We start from the raw sequence: 19,701 nt of genomic DNA, 5'->3' as shown, positions 1-19,701 counted from the left end.
ATGCATGAAGGGACTCCAGTGGTAATGCATGAAGGGACTCCAGTGGTAATGTATGAATGGACTGCAGTGGTAATGTATGAAGGGACTCCAGTGGTAATGTATGAAGGGACTCCAGCGGTAATGTATGAAGGGACTCCAGTATTAATGTATAAGGGACTCCAGTAGTAATGTATAAAGGGACTCCAGTGGTAATGTATAAAGGGACTCCAGTGGTAATGTATAAAGGGACTCCAGTAGTAATGTATGAAGGGACTCCAGTGGCACATGCTCTCTCTGCCGGATGTGTGTATGTGTTAATCATCTATGGAGGCACCAACACAGACAGGACTGGCTCTGGTGGCTCTGAGTCTAAATGGGGCTCAGTTTCAGTGTGACATACATTTTGGATCTGCAAGTTAGTTTCATTTGAAACAAGGGGAGCTGGTGCAGATTAGAGGCAGTAGACACAGAGGAAACAAAGCCTGTGACTGGTTAACACAGCAGGCTAAAATGTATAGGGTAATAGTAATAAATACAGCCGCCTTGACATACAGACAGGTTCACCTGAGGAGGCTGGTGAGAGGAATTATGGGAGGGAGGACAGGCTCACTGGAATGGAGTTAATGGATCAGAGTCAAACGTGTGGTTTCCATATGTTTGATATCGTTCCATTAATTACATTCCAGCTATTACAATGAGCCTGTCCTCCTATAGCTCCTCCCACCAGCCATCTCTGAGGTGTGCGCACACACACACACACACACACACACACACACACACACACACACACACTTACCTCAGGTGTGACATCGCGGGGAGCAAAGCCTGTCCCCCCGGTTGTCAAGATGAGATTGAGTTCTTTCTCATCACACCAGTCCACTAGAGTCTCCTGATGAGACAGACAGACAGACTGAGACACAGGATCTGATAGGCTCCTCCTTTCATCATGTGACATGAGTCTCATTGGCATGAATGGAGAGGATGTGACATACAGTAGGTCACTGCTAAGAGGGTAATAGGGGTGATGATTCTAACTAAGAGGATCATAGGGTGATGATTCTAACTAAGAGGGTCATAGGGGTGATGATTCTAACTAAGAGGGTCTGGTGGGTGATGATTCTAACTAAGAGGGTCATAGGGGTGATGATTCTAACTAAGAGGGTCTGGTGGGTGATGATTCTAACTAAGAGGGTGATGATTCTAACTAAGAGGGTCTGGTGGGTGGTGGTTCTAACTAAGAGGGTCATAGGGGTGGTGATTCTAACTAAGAGGGTCATAGGGGTGATGGTTCTAACTAAGAGGGTCTGGTGGGTGATGATTCTAACTAAGAGGGTCATAGGGTGATGATTCTAACTAAGAGGGTCATAGGGGTGGTGGTTCTAACTCAGAGGGTCATAGGGGTGATGATTCTAACTAAGAGGGTCATAGGGGTGATGATTCTAACTAAGAGGGTCATAGGGGTGATGATTCTAACTAAGAGGGTCATAGGGTGATGATTCTAACTAAGAGGGTCATAGGGGTGATGATTCTAACTAAGAGGGTCATAGGGGTGATGGTTCTAACTAAGAGGGTCATAGGGGTGGTGATTCTAACTAAGAGGATCATAAGGTGAATATTCTAACTAAGAGGGTCATAGGGTGGTGATTCTAACTAAGAGGGTCTGGTGGGTGGTGATTCTAACTAAGAGGGTCAAAGGGGTGGTGATTCTAACTAAGAGGGTCATAGGGGTTGTGATTCTAACTAAGAGGGTGATGATTCTAACTACGAGGGTCATAGGGGTTGTGATTCTAACTAAGAGGGTGATGATTCTAACTACGAGGGTCATAGGGGTGGTGATTTTAACTAAGCATAATAATTTGTCTCACAGTAGGATGACTGATCTAGGATTCGTTTTTCCTTTCAGATTATAACAATTAAGATTACATGGACATGGGGCAACATGATCCTAGACCAGCACCCCTCATTTTATTGGTCACATACACATATTTAGCAGATGTTATTGCGGGAATAGCGAAATGCTTGTGTTCCTAGCTCCAGCAGTGCAGTAATATCTAATAAGTAGGCAGGTAGCCTAGTGGTTAGAACGTTGGGCCAGTAACCGAAAGGTTGCAAGATCAAATCCCCGAGCTGACAAGTTAAAAATGTGTCGTTCTGCCCATGAACAAGGCAGTTAACCCACCGTTCCTAGGCAGTCATTGAAAATAAGAATTTGTTCTTAACTGACTTGCCTAGTTAAATAAACGGAAAAACATGAATAAAAATGGGGTCATAAATTATTTAAAATACTTAAGCCTTGTTTCATTGAGGTTGTCTGGCACAACAGACCTGAACCCAGGTCTGTTGACAGACAAAGAGGTAGAAATTCAAGATTCATCTTACCTTGATCTGGTCAATTTCATCTGGTACGATCTTATAGGCTGAAATAGAGCCCCCAAGCCTGAGAGAGAAACACAGAACATCAGGTCCCTCACAATTCAGATGTGAAACTAGAAACCTAAAGTGTGTTACTAACTGTACTGTATAGTACTGTAACAACAGTATAAACAGATCAGAACAGTCACTAGGCTCAAGCCTCCAGATACACAACCAAACAAATCCAACTGCTGTTATTTCCCCCAAGCAGGCCTGAGAGAGAGAACAGATCAAAATGTGGTTCAAAATAGGGATGGTTGCTTTGGGGAGGGTTGTGTGGTTTTTTTGGGGGGGGTCACAGGGGAGGTTGGTGCATTTTTTTCCCTGGTTTAAACTTGCTCTTCTGCTCATATTTTCCCTATAAACAAATGTCTTAAATTACTTTTGGAATTACCCTAATAAAGTTTTTAAATGTTTGTGAAGGTTTGGTAGGGGCTGTTATTAAGCTTTAGCTACTGCAGGCCTACAATATGAAGGCAGTGCACCACAGTGATCCAACTGACTCCAACAGTTGAATTTGAGGTGAGGAAGACTGTTTCAGTCCTACCAGAGTTACTTCTATAATCTAGCAACATAATCCTTAACTTAACTATACAAAATACTCTGATAGAAAATTAACCAATTAGCCTCCTTTGATACATCTACAGAGTATCTGTATATAAGAGGCAGTACGACATAAAGAATCAATGTCGGGGTCATAGCATGTCACCAGCATAGCTCTGTCTCTCTGGGGTCATAGCATGTCACCAGCATAACTCTGTCTCTCTGGGGTCATAGCATTTCACCAGCATAACTCTGTCTCTCTGGGGTCATAGCTCTGTCTCTCTGGGGTCATAACATGTCACCAGCATAACTCTGTCTCTCTGGGGTCATAGCATGTCACCAGCATAACTCTGTCTCTCTGGGGTCATAGCATGTCACCAGCATAACTCTGTCTCTCTGGGGTCATAGCTCTGTCTCTCTGGGGTCATAGCATGTCACCAGCATAACTCTGTCTCTCTGGGGTCATAGCATGTCACCAGCATAACTCTGTCTCTCTGGGGTCATAACTCTGTCTCTCTGGGGTCATAGCATGTCACCAGCATAACTCTGTCTCTCTGGGGTCATAACTCTGTCTCTCTGGGGTCATAACTCTGTCTCTCTGGGGTCATAACTCTGTCTCTCTGGGGTCATAGCATGTCACCAGCATAGCTCTGTCTCTCTGGGGTCATAACTCTGTCTCTCTGGGGTCATAACTCTGTCTCTCTGGGGTCATAGCATTTCACCAGCATAACTCTGTCTCTCTGGGGTCATAGCTCTGTCTCTCTGGGGTCATAACATGTCACCAGCATAACTCTGTCTCTCTGGGGTCATAGCATGTCACCAGCATAACTCTGTCTCTCTGGGGTCATAGCATGTCACCAGCATAACTCTGTCTCTCTGGGGTCATAGCTCTGTCTCTCTGGGGTCATAGCATGTCACCAGCATAACTCTGTCTCTCTGGGGTCATAGCATGTCACCAGCATAACTCTGTCTCTCTGGGGTCATAACTCTGTCTCTCTGGGGTCATAGCATGTCACCAGCATAACTCTGTCTCTCTGGGGTCATAACTCTGTCTCCCTGGGGTCATAGCATGTCACCAGCATAACTCTGTCTCTCTGGGGTCATAGCTCTGTCTCTCTGGGGTCATAACTCTGTGTCTCTGGGGTCATAGCATGTCACCAGCATAACTCTGTCTCTCTGGGGTCATAACTCTGTCTCTCTGGGGTCATAACTCTGTCTCTCTGGGGTCATAACTCTGTCTCTCTGGGGTCATAGCATGTCACCAGCATAGCTCTGTCTCTCTGGGGTCATAACTCTGTCTCTCTGGGGTCATAGCTCTGTCTCTCTGGGGTCATAACTCTGTCTCTCTGGGGTCATAGCATTTCACCAGCATAACTCTGTCTCTCTGGGGTCATAGCTCTGTCTCTCTGGGGTCATAACATGTCACCAGCATAACTCTGTCTCTCTGGGGTCATAGCATGTCACCAGCATAACTCTGTCTCTCTGGGGTCATAGCATGTCACCAGCATAACTCTGTCTCTCTGGGGTCATAGCTCTGTCTCTCTGGGGTCATAGCATGTCACCAGCATAACTCTGTCTCTCTGGGGTCATAGCATGTCACCAGCATAACTCTGTCTCTCTGGGGTCATAACTCTGTCTCCCTGGGGTCATAGCATGTCACCAGCATAACTCTGTCTCTCTGGGGTCATAACTCTGTCTCTCTGGGGTCATAACTCTGTCTCTCTGGGGTCATAGCATGTCACCAGCATAGCTCTGTCTCTCTGGGGTCATAACTCTGTCTCTCTGGGGTCATAGCTCTGTGTCTCTGGGGTCATAGCATGTCACCAGCATAACTCTGTCTCTCTGGGGTCATAACTCTGTCTCTCTGGGGTCATAACTCTGTCTCTCTGGGGTCATAACTCTGTCTCTCTGGGGTCATAGCTCTGTCTCTCTGGGGTCATAGCTCTGTCTCTCTGGGGTCATAACTCTGTCTCTCTGGGGTCATAACTCTGTCTCTCTGGGGTCATAGCATGCCACCAGCATAACTCTGTCTCTCTGGGGTCATAACTCTGTCTCTCTGGGCTCATAGCATGTCACCAGCATAGCTCTGTCTCTCTGGGGTCATAGCATGTCACCAGCATAACTCTGTCTCTCTGGGGTCATAACTCTGTCTCTCTGGGGTCATAGCATGTCACCAGCATAACTCTGTCTCTCTGGGGTCATAGAATGTCACCAGCATAACTCTGTCTCTCTGGGGTCATAACTCTGTCTCTCTGGGGTCATAGCTCTGTCTCTCTGGGGTCATAACTCTGTCTCTCTGGGGTCATAACTCTGTGTCTCTGGGGTCATAGCATGTCACCAGCATAACTCTGTCTCTCTGGGGTCATAACTCTGTCTCTCTGGGGTCATAACTCTGTCTCTCTGGGGTCATAACTCTGTCTCTCTGGGGTCATAGCATGTCACCAGCATAGCTCTGTCTCTCTGGGGTCATAACTCTGTCTCTCTGGGGTCATAGCTCTGTCTCTCTGGGGTCATAACTCTGTCTCTCTGGGGTCATAGCTCTGTCTCTCTGGGGTCATAACTATGTCTCTCTGGGGTCATAGCTCTGTCTCTCTGGGGTCATAGCATGCCACCAGCATAACTCTGTCTCTCTGGGGTCATAGCTCTGTCTCTCTGGGGTCATAACTCTGTCTCTCTGGGGTCATAACTCTGTCTCTCTGGGGTCATAGCTCTGTCTCTCTGGGGTCATAGCTCTGTCTCTCTGGGGTCATAACTCTGTCTCTCTGGGGTCATAGCATGCCACCAGCATAACTCTGTCTCTCTGGGGTCATAACTCTGTCTCTCTGGGGTCATAGCATGTCACCAGCATAGCTCTGTCTCTCTGGGGTCATAGCATGTCACCAGCATAACTCTGTCTCTCTGGGGTCATAACTCTGTCTCTCTGGGGTCATAGCATGTCACCAGCATAACTCTGTCTCTCTGGGGTCATAGAATGTCACCAGCATAACTCTGTCTCTCTGGGGTCATAACTCTGTCTCTCTGGGGTCATAGCTCTGTCTCTCTGGGGTCATAACTCTGTCTCTCTGGGGTCATAGCTCTGTCTCTCTGGGGTCATAACTCTGTCTCTCTGGGGTCGTAGCTCTGTCTCTCTGGGGTCATAACTCTGTCTCTCTTGGGTCATAGCTCTGTCTCTCTGGGGTCATAGCATGTCACAAGCATAACTCTGTCTCTCTGGGGTCATAACTCTGTCTCTCTGGGGTCATAACTCTGTCTCTCTGGGGTCATAGCATGCCACCAGCATAACTCTGTCTCTCTGGGGTCATAGCTCTGTCTCTCTGGGGTCGTAGCATGCTACCAGCATAACTCTGTCTCTCTGGGGTCATAGCTCTGTCTCTCTGGGGTCATAACTCTGTCTCTCTGGGGTCATAGCATGCCACCAGCATGCTCTCTGTCTCTCTGGGGTCATAGCTCTGTCTGTCTGGGGTCATAGCATGCCACCAGCATAACTCTGTCTCTCTGGGGTCATAACTCGGTCTCTCTGGGGTCATAGCTCTGTCTCTCTGGGGTCATAGCTCTGTCTCTCTGGGGTCATAGCTCTGTCTCTCTGGGGTCATAACTCTGTCTCTCTGGGGTCATAGCTCTGTCTCTCTGGGGTCATAGCTCTGTCTCTCTGGGGTCATAGCTCTGTCTCTCTGGGGTCATAACTCTGTCTCTCTGGGGTCATAGCATGCCACCAGCATAACTCTGTCTCTCTGGGGTCATAGCTCTGTCTCTCTGGGGTCATAGCATGTCACCAGCATAACTCTGTCTCTCTGGGGTCATAGCTCTGTCTCTCTGGGGTCATAGCTCTGTCTCTCTGGGGTCATAGCATGTCACCAGCATAACTCTGTCTCTCTGGGGTCATAGCTCTGTCTCTCTGGGATCATAGCATGTCACCAGCATAGCTCTGTCTCTCTGGGGTCATAGCATGTCACCAGCATAGCTCTGTCTCTCTGGGGTCATAGCTCTGTCTCTCTGGGGTCATAGCTCTGTCTCTCTGGGGTCATAGCTCTGTCTCTCTGGGGTCATAACTCTGTCTCTCTGGGGTCATAGCATGCCACCAGCATAACTCTGTCTCTCTGGGGTCATAGCTCTGTCTGTCTGGGGTCATAACATGCCACCAGCATAACTCTGTCTCTCTGGGGTCATAGCTCTGTCTCTCTGGGGTCATAACTCTGTCTCTCTGGGGTCATAGCTCTGTCTCTCTGGGGTCATAACTCTGTCTCTCTGGGGTCATAGCTCTGTCTCTCTGGGGTCATAGCATTTCACCAGCATAACTCTGTCTCTCTGGGGTCATAGCTCTGTCTCTCTGGGGTCATAACATGTCACCAGCATAACTCTGTCTCTCTGGGGTCATAGCATGTCACCAGCATAACTCTGTCTCTCTGGGGTCATAGCATGTCACCAGCATAACTCTGTCTCTCTGGGGTCATAACTCTGTCTCCCTGGGGTCATAGCATGTCACCAGCATAACTCTGTCTCTCTGGGGTCATAGCTCTGTCTCTCTGGGGTCATAGCTCTGTGTCTCTGGGGTCATAGCATGTCACCAGCATAACTCTGTCTCTCTGGGGTCATAACTCTGTCTCTCTGGGGTCATAACTCTGTCTCTCTGGGGTCATAACTCTGTCTCTCTGGGGTCATAGCATGTCACCAGCATAGCTCTGTCTCTCTGGGGTCATAACTCTGTCTCTCTGGGGTCATAGCTCTGTCTCTCTGGGGTCATAACTCTGTCTCTCTGGGGTCATAGCTCTGTCTCTCTGGGGTCATAACTATGTCTCTCTGGGGTCATAGCTCTGTCTCTCTGGGGTCATAGCATGCCACCAGCATAACTCTGTCTCTCTGGGGTCATAGCTCTGTCTCTCTGGGGTCATAACTCTGTCTCTCTGGGGTCATAGCTCTGTCTCTCTGGGGTCATAACTCTGTCTCTCTGGGGTCATAACTCTGTCTCTCTGGGGTCATAACTCTGTCTCTCTGGGGTCATAGCTCTGTCTCTCTGGGGTCATAGCTCTGTCTCTCTGGGGTCATAACTCTGTCTCTCTGGGGTCATAACTCTGTCTCTCTGGGGTCATAGCATGCCACCAGCATAACTCTGTCTCTCTGGGGTCATAACTCTGTCTCTCTGGGGTCATAGCATGTCACCAGCATAGCTCTGTCTCTCTGGGGTCATAGCATGTCACCAGCATAACTCTGTCTCTCTGGGGTCATAACTCTGTCTCTCTGGGGTCATAGCATGTCACCAGCATAACTCTGTCTCTCTGGGGTCATAGAATGTCACCAGCATAACTCTGTCTCTCTGGGGTCATAACTCTGTCTCTCTGGGGTCATAGCTCTGTCTCTCTGGGGTCATAACTCTGTCTCTCTGGGGTCATAACTCTGTGTCTCTGGGGTCATAGCATGTCACCAGCATAACTCTGTCTCTCTGGGGTCATAACTCTGTCTCTCTGGGGTCATAACTCTGTCTCTCTGGGGTCATAACTCTGTCTCTCTGGGGTCATAGCTCTGTCTCTCTGGGGTCATAACTATGTCTCTCTGGGGTCATAGCTCTGTCTCTCTGGGGTCATAGCATGCCACCAGCATAACTCTGTCTCTCTGGGGTCATAGCTCTGTCTCTCTGGGGTCATAACTCTGTCTCTCTGGGGTCATAACTCTGTCTCTCTGGGGTCATAGCTCTGTCTCTCTGGGGTCATAGCTCTGTCTCTCTGGGGTCATAACTCTGTCTCTCTGGGGTCATAGCATGCCACCAGCATAACTCTGTCTCTCTGGGGTCATAACTCTGTCTCTCTGGGGTCATAGCATGTCACCAGCATAGCTCTGTCTCTCTGGGGTCATAGCATGTCACCAGCATAACTCTGTCTCTCTGGGGTCATAACTCTGTCTCTCTGGGGTCATAGCATGTCACCAGCATAACTCTGTCTCTCTGGGGTCATAGAATGTCACCAGCATAACTCTGTCTCTCTGGGGTCATAACTCTGTCTCTCTGGGGTCATAGCTCTGTCTCTCTGGGGTCATAACTCTGTCTCTCTGGGGTCATAGCTCTGTCTCTCTGGGGTCATAACTCTGTCTCTCTGGGGTCGTAGCTCTGTCTCTCTGGGGTCATAACTCTGTCTCTCTGGGGTCATAGCTCTGTCTCTCTGGGGTCATAGCATGTCACCAGCATAACTCTGTCTCTCTGGGGTCATAACTCTGTCTCTCTGGGGTCATAGCATGCCACCAGCATAACTCTGTCTCTCTGGGGTCATAGCTCTGTCTCTCTGGGGTCGTAGCATGCTACCAGCATAACTCTGTCTCTCTGGGGTCATAGCTCTGTCTCTCTGGGGTCATAACTCTGTCTCTCTGGGGTCATAGCATGCCACCAGCATAACTCTGTCTCTCTGGGGTCATAGCTCTGTCTCTCTGGGGTCATAACTCTGTCTCTCTGGGGTCATAGCTCTGTCTCTCTGGGGTCATAGCTCTGTCTCTCTGGGGTCATAGCTCTGTCTCTCTGGGGTCATAACTCTGTCTCTCTGGGGTCATAGCTCTGTCTCTCTGGGGTCATAGCTCTGTCTCTCTGGGGTCATAGCTCTGTCTCTCTGGGGTCATAACTCTGTCTCTCTGGGGTCATAGCATGCCACCAGCATAACTCTGTCTCTCTGGGGTCATAGCTCTGTCTCTCTGGGGTCATAGCATGTCACCAGCATAACTCTGTCTCTCTGGGGTCATAGCTCTGTCTCTCTGGGGTCATAGCTCTGTCTCTCTGGGGTCATAGCATGTCACCAGCATAACTCTGTCTCTCTGGGGTCATAGCTCTGTCTCTCTGGGATCATAGCATGTCACCAGCATAGCTCTGTCTCTCTGGGGTCATAGCATGTCACCAGCATAGCTCTGTCTCTCTGGGGTCATAGCTCTGTCTCTCTGGGGTCATAGCTCTGTCTCTCTGGGGTCATAGCTCTGTCTCTCTGGGGTCATAGCATGCCACCAGCATAACTCTGTCTCTCTGGGGTCATAGCTCTGTCTGTCTGGGGTCATAACATGCCACCAGCATAACTCTGTCTCTCTGGGGTCATAGCTCTGTCTCTCTGGGGTCATAGCATGTCACCAGCATAACTCTGTCTCTCTGGGGTCATAGCTCTGTCTCTCTGGGGTCATAGCTCTGTCTCTCTGGGGTCATAGCATGTCACCAGCATAACTCTGTCTCTCTGGGGTCATAGCTCTGTCTCTCTGGGGTCATAGCATGTCACCAGCATAGCTCTGTCTCTCTGGGGTCATAGCATGTCACCAGCATAGCTCTGTCTCTCTGGGGTCATAGCTCTGTCTCTCTGGGGTCATAGCATGCCACCAGCATAACTCTGTCTCTCTGGGGTCATAGCATGTCACCAGCATAACTCTGTCTCTCTGGGGTCATAGCATGTCACCAGCATAACTCTGTCTCTCTGGGGTCATAGCTCTGTCTCTCTGGGGTCATAGCTCTGTCTCTCTGGGGTCATAGCATGTCACCAGCATAACTCTGTCTCTCTGGGGTCATAGCTCTGTCTCTCTGGGGTCATAGCATGTCACCAGTATAGCTCTGTCTCTCTGGGGTAAGGCCTAAACTTCTCTTCCAGTATATAGGCTATATATACACTGTATATATAGTTACTCAAATATATCATAGAGGACCCATAAGCCTACAGGCCTTTGCATGCAATACCCTGATTCATTTAGTGCTCAAATCTCTGACAGCTGAACCGTGAGGTGGATAATTATTGTTTAAGGATAGTAGCCCAACACGGGCTGTTTTTAAGGACACGTAAATGTGTCTCATTTGGCCAATATCCCTGGTTTACTGATGGTCCTGGATGCCCTCAAGTTGGATCTGAATACATATGATGTCCATGTTCCTGTCATGTTGTCCAGCGTCACATTTTCCTCAAGCAAACTCTGAAATGGCATATTGTTTTTAATTAAGATTTTAGAATATTCACATGAAAATGTGTCGCCAATTGGATGGAAACCTAGTTATAGACACCCTAAAGACTCTAACAAGTGTGCTAGTCCATCTCTCTTTGGTTAATCCTGCACATCCTTGTTCACCAGCAGTCCCAAACATCTAAAGAATAAGCTACCAGCCAAACAAGTTTGTAAGAATTGTACTTAAACTCCCCCCTCATACGAATGCGGAGGATGAGCATATTCCCGTCTCCATCTCTGCGATGTGTCTGTATCTATGTAATTGTACATGTATTTATATAAAAACATGGGGACTACAATGGGAGTAAATTCACCACATTAATGTGCGATCCAGGTCATCTTTGTGTATATGTAGAATTTTTAACTGACAAAAAATAAAATCAATCAATCAATCCAAACTGTGCAGAGGCCAATTGATGAATGGGAAGAAACATCTGTCGCAAAACACCAAAAAGTTTAATGACATTCGGAGATGGTCAATCCAATCCTTCGATACTGGGTAAACCTGCAAGGTCGGGAGAGATGTATTTTCTGTTTGTAGAGATGTACATAGTCTATTTATTGTGGTGTCGACCGTGTTGAAAACAAAAAAACAATATTATTGAGGTGTGTGTAAAATTACTTTATATAATTATCAGATTGCCCTCTAGTTGATAATTGTGTGCAGCCGGCTCTGATCGTAGTGCAATGAAACAGGCAGGGAGAGTGAGCTTGTCGGCGAACCCTCAACCTTCTGACCAGTAGCCCTACGTGGCATCGACTGTGCCACAAAAAGAATACTGAAGTGACAAAGTCAATATCCACATTTTTAAATACAGGGCCGCTACAGTTATTATCGGTCGTAAACATTATTTTGAGTTAATTATATGATGGGGAGGGTGTTCAATTTATTTTATGGTACAACGGGAGGTTCATGTGAAAATATTTTGTACTTTGGGGAGGGAGCCAGGAGAAGGCCTAGAGAGTCAGAAACAGAGAGGGAAGGGGAGCAATGAATGGCTTTGAATGTCCCCTCCTGAAAGGCATTCCTAAACACAGCCCACTATGGAGATCTCACACAAGGAGAGTCTGCTCTTGAGCGGTGTACCACGGCGCTCTCTGGTGGCCAGCGCAGGTATTGCAGAAAAAGGAGAAACATCGGCAGGCTGAAAGTGAAAAAGCTCTACACATAGACACAGACACTCTAAATGGTCGGGAGTGTGGAGGATTTACTCTCAGCGATGAGGTGTGTACGTGTGTGTGTACTGGGGCTTTTTAGACAGTGTGTTTCACCCCGGGAAAGAGATGGACCTGTCAGGACAAATCACTTCTCTGTCGTTTTTTTCCCTGTCTCCCTGTTTCAGCCCAAATGAAAATATGCTGAACACAAATAACTAGGGTTCCTTCCCACCATCTGTTTCCTAGGCAACCCCATTCTATCTGAAGCCTCTGGTTGCCTCGCGCATGGTTTATCGTGAGTGTGTGTTTGCTTCGTGGCAGTGTTTCGGGATGCCCTGTCTCTGAGGTATGTGTATGTGTGTGTATGTGTGTTGTTGCATACAAGTGTATGTGCGTGTGTGTTGTTGCGTACTGGTATACAGGGTCATGACGTTGGCCTGGGGGGATAGGTTTATGACAGTCATAAATACCTCTTCCCCCCTTTTTCCTCTCTCTAACCTACTGAGGTTACATTTGCAAACCCCCTTGGTTAACATAGAGATTCTGGGAACATCAGTAGGTGGGGGGAAATTAACTATATTCTGGTAATCTGACCCATTGAACATATGCGGTGGTACTTAATGAATATGATGTCAGATCGGTTGTCCTCTGAGACATTCTTATCAATGATAAGATGACAAACTCTACAGTGGAAAGTCTACACATCAGAGTTATCGGATTCACATGGAATTGTTGTTCAATTTAAATGTTTGAATATGAAATTATTTGTGATGGGATGAAATGTGATTTTAGCTTCTAAAATGTGAGATGTGGGTTTTCATAAGTTAGGGCTGCTCACTCAGTGGCCCGCCTCTGTGGAGGGACATGGGCTATAAAACTTTTCAAACACACCCTCTTCTCCCTTCCTATATAAAGCCTTGACGACAATAGAACTTCCTGTTCCGATGAGGTAGGATGACGGTCCAATGTCAGAATGGTTCAGATAATGACTACAGAACGAAGCCAACATCAGCATGAGCTTTGGTTGCGAATGGTATGAACTTTAAACTCTTATTCACGACAGAAGTGATACCTCCTAGCCGTTGAGTTGGCAACCGCAGCTGTAAACGCAGGTTAGGAAGGAACACACAGAGTATCCCATCTACCACACAACGACGTTACTACAACGTATCTAATTGACCACCAGAGACATTCTTCAAAGGACAATAGACTCGGTTTGGCAAAACGGCCTTCCACCTACCACCAACCTACTGAAGCGCAGCTCAGAGTAAATATTTCTTGCATTTTCCTTTTCCAAATCGGCGGTAATTTAGAATGCATAAGATACTGTATTTACGATAGCACAGCTTCTTCCTTTGTTACTCAGTCTTCCCGCTCTTTCACTCAAACCCCGCCCCTTTTCCTTTGTGTAACAAGCTGTCATATCTGTTGCGCCCGCTAGGGACGTTTTCCTTCATGACGTCATTTGTAATCAAGTTATGATTTAATGATGTGTATATGTAATTCTGTGTGATTAGTTAGGTATTTAGTAAATAAATGATTAAACCCAATTTTGTATTGCTGATTCAAATTGTTAGCCAGAGTTCTTGCAGGTAACCAAGAATTGACAACTTTCAGATGAGACTGAAGTAAGATGAAGATTAATGTTGACTGCTATGGATGTAAAACATTACTAGGTCTTTAAGAGTTTATTCGGAAGATAACAGCTCTATAAATATTATTTTGTGGTGCCCGACTCTCTAGTTAATTACATTTACATGATTAGCTCAATCAGGTAATATTAATTACGGATAAATTATTTAATAGAATAGCATGTCATATCAATTAATCTGGCATAGCCAAAGACACGACAACAGTATGTGTGTGTTCGTGTGCGTGTGTTGTTGCGTACTGGTATACAGTATGTAAGTGTAGCAGTGGTAGGGGACGTGTTTTCTAGAGCAGAGTGTGTACATTGATGCACAGCTGACTTCTCATGGTTTACCAATTTGCCTTCAGATTCTGACGTTTAACTACGTTTCTCCAAATGTCAAATTCTGAAGTTCCTCTCAACTTATAATTTCGAAGTTAAGGGTTAACAATTTGAATAGGGATAAAACGTTAAGTTTAGGCATTAATTGTGAATGGTTGGGTTAAGTGTTAGGAAGGGTAATAAACATTGTGAATGGTTGGGTTAAGGGTTAGGAAGGGTAATATAACACTGTGAATGGTTGGGGTAAGGGTTAGGAAGGGTAATAAACATTGTGAATGGTTGGGTTAAGTGTTAGGAAGGGTAATAAACATTGTGAATGGTTGGGTTAAGGGTTAGGAAGGGTAATATAACACTGTGAATGGTTGGGGTAAGGGTTAGGAAGGGTAATAAACATTGTGAATGGTTGGGTTAAGGGTTAGGAAGGGTAATATAACACTGTGAATGGTTGGGGTAAGGGTTAGGAAGGGTAATAAACATTGTGAATGGTTGGGTTAAGGGTTAGGAAGGGTAATAAACATTGTGAATGGTTGGGTTAAGGGTTAGGAAGGGTAATATAACACTGTGAATGGTTGGGGTAAGGGTTAGGAAGGGTAATATAACACTGTGAATGGTTGGGTTAAGTGTTAGGAAGGGTAATAAAACATTATAATACTGTGTCTACCACTGGGAACTTGCCACCCTCCGAGTCATGAGAAACATTGCTCTTAATGTCAAATGTCAAAGATAAGTTTGGTTTTGGATAGAGTTAAAATAAAGTATAGCCATTCATTGCAAATGGTTAAAGGTTAGGATAAAAAACATAAAAAGGAGAGAGAGAATAGGAGAATCTGCCAGAGAGAGAAATAGAGACAGAATGAAATGAACGAGACAGAGAGGTATAGAGACAGAATGAAATGAACAAGACAAAAAACGACAGAAAGAACGACAGAAGAGAGAAAGAGCAAGACATAGGCCTAGATGATGTACTGTAGGTACCTAGATGATGTACTGTTGGTACCTAGATGATGTACTGTTGGTACCTAGATGATGTACTGTTGGTACCTAGATGATGTACTGTAGGTACCTAGATGATGTGCTGTTGGTACCTAGATGGACTGTTGGTACCTAGATGATGGACTGTAGGTACCTAGATGATGTACTATAGGTACCTAGATGATGTACGGTAGGTACCTAGATGGACTGTTGGTACCTGGATGATGGACTGTAGGTACCTAGATGATGTACTGTAGGTACCTAGATGATGTACGGTAGGTACCTAGATGATGGCCTGTAGGTACCTAGGTGATGTACTGTTGGTACCTAGATGATGTACTGTAGGTACCTAGATGATGTACTGTAGGTACCTAGACGATGGTCTGTAGGTACCTAGATGATGGACTGTAGGTACCTAGATGATGGCCTGTAGGTACCTAGATGATGGCCTGTAGGTACCTAGATGATGGCCTGTAGGTACCTAGATGATGGCCTGTAGGTACCTAGATGATGTGCTGTTGGTACCTAGATGGACTGTTGGTACCTAGATGATGGACTGTAGGTACCTAGATGATGTACTGTAGGTACCTAGATGATGTACGGTAGGTACCTAGATGATGGCCTGTAGGTACCTAGATGATGTACTGTTGGTACCTAGATGATGTACTGTAGGTACCTAGATGATGTACTGTAGGTACCTAGACGATGGTCTGTAGGTACCTAGATGATGGACTGTAGGTACCTAGATGATGGCCTGTAGGTACCTAGATGATGGCCTGTAGGTACCTAGATGATGGCCTGTAGGTACCTAGATGATGGACTGTAGGTACCTAGATGATGGCCTGTAGGTACCTAGATGATGGCCTGTAGGTACCTAGATGATGGACTGTAGGTACCTAGATGATGGCCTGTAGGTACCTAGATGATGGACTGTAGGTACCTAGATGATGGCCTGTAGGTACCTAGATGATGGCCTGTAGGTACCTAGATGATGGACGGTAGGTACCTAGATGATGGCCTGTAGGTACCTAGATGATGTACTGTTGGTACCTAGATGATGTACTGTAGGTACCTAGATGATGGACTGTAGGTACCTAGATGATGGACTGTAGGTACCTAGATGATGGACTGTAGGTACCTAGATGATGTACTGTAGGGACCTAGATGATGTACTATAGGTACCTAGATGATGGCCTGTAGGTACCTAGATGATGTACTGTAGGTACCTAGATGATGGACTGTAGGTACCTGTGATCCAGAAAACAGATAAAGACACAACCCCCCAACCAATACCCCGTAACCCTGCCCACAAACACATCTAAGACCCAGATGTTCAGGTCTGTAAAGTTGTGGGCCTGCTCTATGATGAGGCCCATCTGCTGTAGTGGTGTCGTTGTGGGCCTGCTCTATGATGAGGCCCATCTGCTGTAGTGGTGTCGTTGTGGGCCTGCTCTATGATGAGGCCCATCTGCTGTAGTGGTGTCGTTGTGGTCCTGCTCTATGATGAGACCCATCTGCTGTAGTGGTGTCGTTGTGGTCCTGCTCTATGATGAGGCTCTATGATGAGGCCCATCTGCTGTAGTGGTGTCTTTGTGGTCCTGCTCTATGATGAGGCCCATCTGCTGTAGTGATGTCTTTGTGGTCCTGCTCTATGATGAGGCCCATCTGCTGTAGTGGTGTCTTTGTGGTCCTGCTCTATGATGAGGCCCATCTGCTGTAGTGATGTCTTTGTGGTCCTGCTCTATGATGAGGCCCATCTGCTGTAGTGATGTCTTTGTGGGCTGCTCTATGATGAGGCCCATCTGCTGTAGTGGTGTCTTTGTGGTCCTGCTCTATGATGAGGCCCATCTGCTGTAGTGGTGTCTTTGTGGTCCTGCTCTATGATGAGGCCCATCTGCTGTAGTGGTGTCTTTGTGGTCCTGCTCTATGATGAGGCCCATCTGCTGTAGTGGTGTCTTTGTGGTTCTGCTCTATGATGAGGCCCATCTGCTGTAGTGGTGTCTTTGTGGTCCTGCTCTATGATGAGGCCCATCTGCTGTAGTGGTGTCTTTGTGGTCCTGCTCTATGATGAGGCCCATCTGCTGTAGTGGTGTCTTTGTGGTTCTGCTCTATGATGAGGCCCATCTGCTGTAGTGATGTCATTAATAATGCATGGCCTTTGTTCAGGGCTCTCTATCACACACACACACACACACACACACACACACACACACACACACACACACACACACACACGACAGTAGAGGCTGACAGTGATAGTAGTGGCATAGGGAAGCGCTCAAGGAGAATATCTTTCAACATGTCATAAGTGAGAGGAGGAATGTTTGAGGTGACTCTCCTCGCTTTGCAAACACACAACCCCGACCACCAGCCAGTGTTGAGTGCTCTGAGTGCCCTATAAGGGGCTACACTCACACATTGAACACTAGCTAAAATACACACACTCCCCCACCACACAGACCAAGACTAACACACACAGAGATACACTAAAGGACAATCCAACCATATGTAGGACACATAGGGGAGTGGATTAAGTTGAGACTTTTTTGACATTCAGCATCCCTCCGTCAAGGGAAATACAGTATTCTTTATAACAAAGATATCTACGTATATTTCAGGATGTTGTGTAACCCTGGAAACAATCAGAAGTCATGTAAACATAACAGTTTTGAAAAGATAACTTGTCTCTTGGGTTTCTTGGCACAACTTAACCAGGTATGGGGTAAATCCACCAAACAGAGGAAGTTAAGCTGCCTATAAATGTATTTTCTTAATGAAATATCACCACTACCTTTGCAATTAAATTACAACCACGTCTGTCTTTATTTCCCAAACACAATTACAATCATTTGTCTTTTGATAATTTTAACACTTTTAAACACAGGTGTAACACCTAACAAAGTTAGCTCCCGAGTGGCCAGCGTCGTCCGGGTTCATTGTAAATAAGAATTTGTTCTCAACTGACTTTCCCAGTTAAATGAAGGTTAAATGAAACAAACAGCATACATTACCCATTGGAAGAAAACATGTACATTGGCTCACCTTACCCCATGGCCATTGGCTCACCTTACCCCATGGCCATTGGCTCACCTTACCCCATGGCCATTGGCTCACCTTACCCCATGGCCATTAGCTCACCTTACCTCATGGCCATTGGCTCACCTTACCCCATGGCCATTGGCTCACCTTACCCCATGGCCATTGGCTCACCTTACCCCATGGCCATTAGCTCACCTTACCTCATGGCCATTGGCTCACCTTACCCCATGGCCATTGGCTCACCTTACCCCATGGCCATTGGCTCACCTTAACCCATGGCCATTGGCTCACCTTACCCCATGGCCATTGGCTCACCTTACCCCATGGCCATTGGCTCACCTTACCCCATGGCCATTATCTCACCTTACCCCATGGCCATTGGCTCACCTTACCCCATGGCCATTGGCTCACCTTACCCCATGGCCATTGGCTCACCTTACCCCATGGCCATTAGCTCACCTTACCCCATGGCCATTGGCTCACCTTACCCCATGGCCATTGGCTCACCTTACCCCATGGCCATTAGCTCACCTTACCCCATGGCCATTGGCTCACCTTACCCCATGGCCATTGGCTCACCTTACCCCATGGCCATTAGCTCACCTTACCTCATGGCCATTGGCTCACCTTACCCCATGGCCATTGGCTCACCTTACCCCATGGCCATTGGCTCACCTTAACCCATGGCCATTGGCTCACCTTACCCCATGGCCATTGGCTCACCTTACCCCATGGCCATTGGCTCACCTTACCCCATGGCCATTGGCTCACCTTACCCCATGGCCATTGGCTCACCTTACCCCATGGCCATTAGCTCACCTTACCCCATGGCCATTGGCTCACCTTACCCCATGGCCATTAGCTCACCTTACCCCATGGCCATTGGCTCACCTTACCCCATGGCCATTGGCTCACCTTACCGCAGGGTAAACATTTTGACTATATTAGCCCACACAGCTACAAGGATGCACGTTCATGCTAGGTTTAGGACCTCATGTTGAAGCTTATAGAGACCCCAACTGATGTATATAACAATCTTTAAATGATCTACGTTGGTTTAGATACAAGCATCAAAAAACCTCTAACACAATTCATTAATTAGACTTTGTGAAAATGTGTTGTTTTTTTACCACTTTTCCTATGTGGATTCTTCCTTCTCGGACTCCATGATATGATGACCTCTTCTTAAACATTTGGTCAAATTCTAAGTTTTATGTATGGTTTCCTAGAAACAAGGGTGGCTCAACTTACCCCACTCTCCCCTTCTCTATATACCCCATACTGCAGACATAATCTGTACTGTGCTGGCTGGGATTTGTCTTTCACGTTGTCCTTTCCAGCACGGCTCCAGCAACTATGGTAGATCCGTAACCAGGCCAGCTCAGTTTGGCACACCTTGGCTCAGAAGTATAAATACGGGTCAGATGATATCTCTTCTCTCTGAACTATCTAATCTCCCTCCAACACATTATTTGCCTCAACCTGGGATACCATCACTTGACAAGTCTATGCACAGCAGATCACTTCCACTATAACACATGCATGGCAAGCAGGGGCTAATTAATTAAGGCTAGCACAGGCCAGTGAATGCTAACACTGGCTAAAACAGGCTAGCACAGGATAGCACAGGCTAGCAAAAAAACTTTCACAGTCTAGCATTAGCTAGCTTAGCGTGCTAATTT

At 46.7% G+C, this 19,701-nt stretch overlaps 1 protein-coding gene across 13 annotated transcripts in view; it reads right to left on the bottom strand.

The window, feature by feature from the left end:
- LOC110521090 (gephyrin) overlaps window positions 1-19,701 on the bottom strand; it is a 161,606-nt gene that overhangs the window by 81,392 nt on the left and 60,513 nt on the right. For all 13 annotated transcript variants that reach the window (XM_036976166.1, XM_036976173.1, XM_036976172.1 and 10 more), the window contains exons 3-4: window positions 2,359-2,416; window positions 776-868 (exon numbers count right to left, since the gene is read on the bottom strand). In XM_036976166.1, coding sequence (XP_036832061.1) covers window positions 776-868; window positions 2,359-2,416 — 151 coding nt within the window. The remainder of the gene's footprint in view (window positions 1-775; window positions 869-2,358; window positions 2,417-19,701) is intronic.

This window comes from Oncorhynchus mykiss, chromosome 4 (genome assembly GCF_013265735.2).
Source record: "Oncorhynchus mykiss isolate Arlee chromosome 4, USDA_OmykA_1.1, whole genome shotgun sequence".
Classification (NCBI taxonomy): domain Eukaryota; kingdom Metazoa; phylum Chordata; class Actinopteri; order Salmoniformes; family Salmonidae; genus Oncorhynchus; species Oncorhynchus mykiss.
This window is presented reverse-complemented; position numbering and strand designations above follow the sequence as displayed.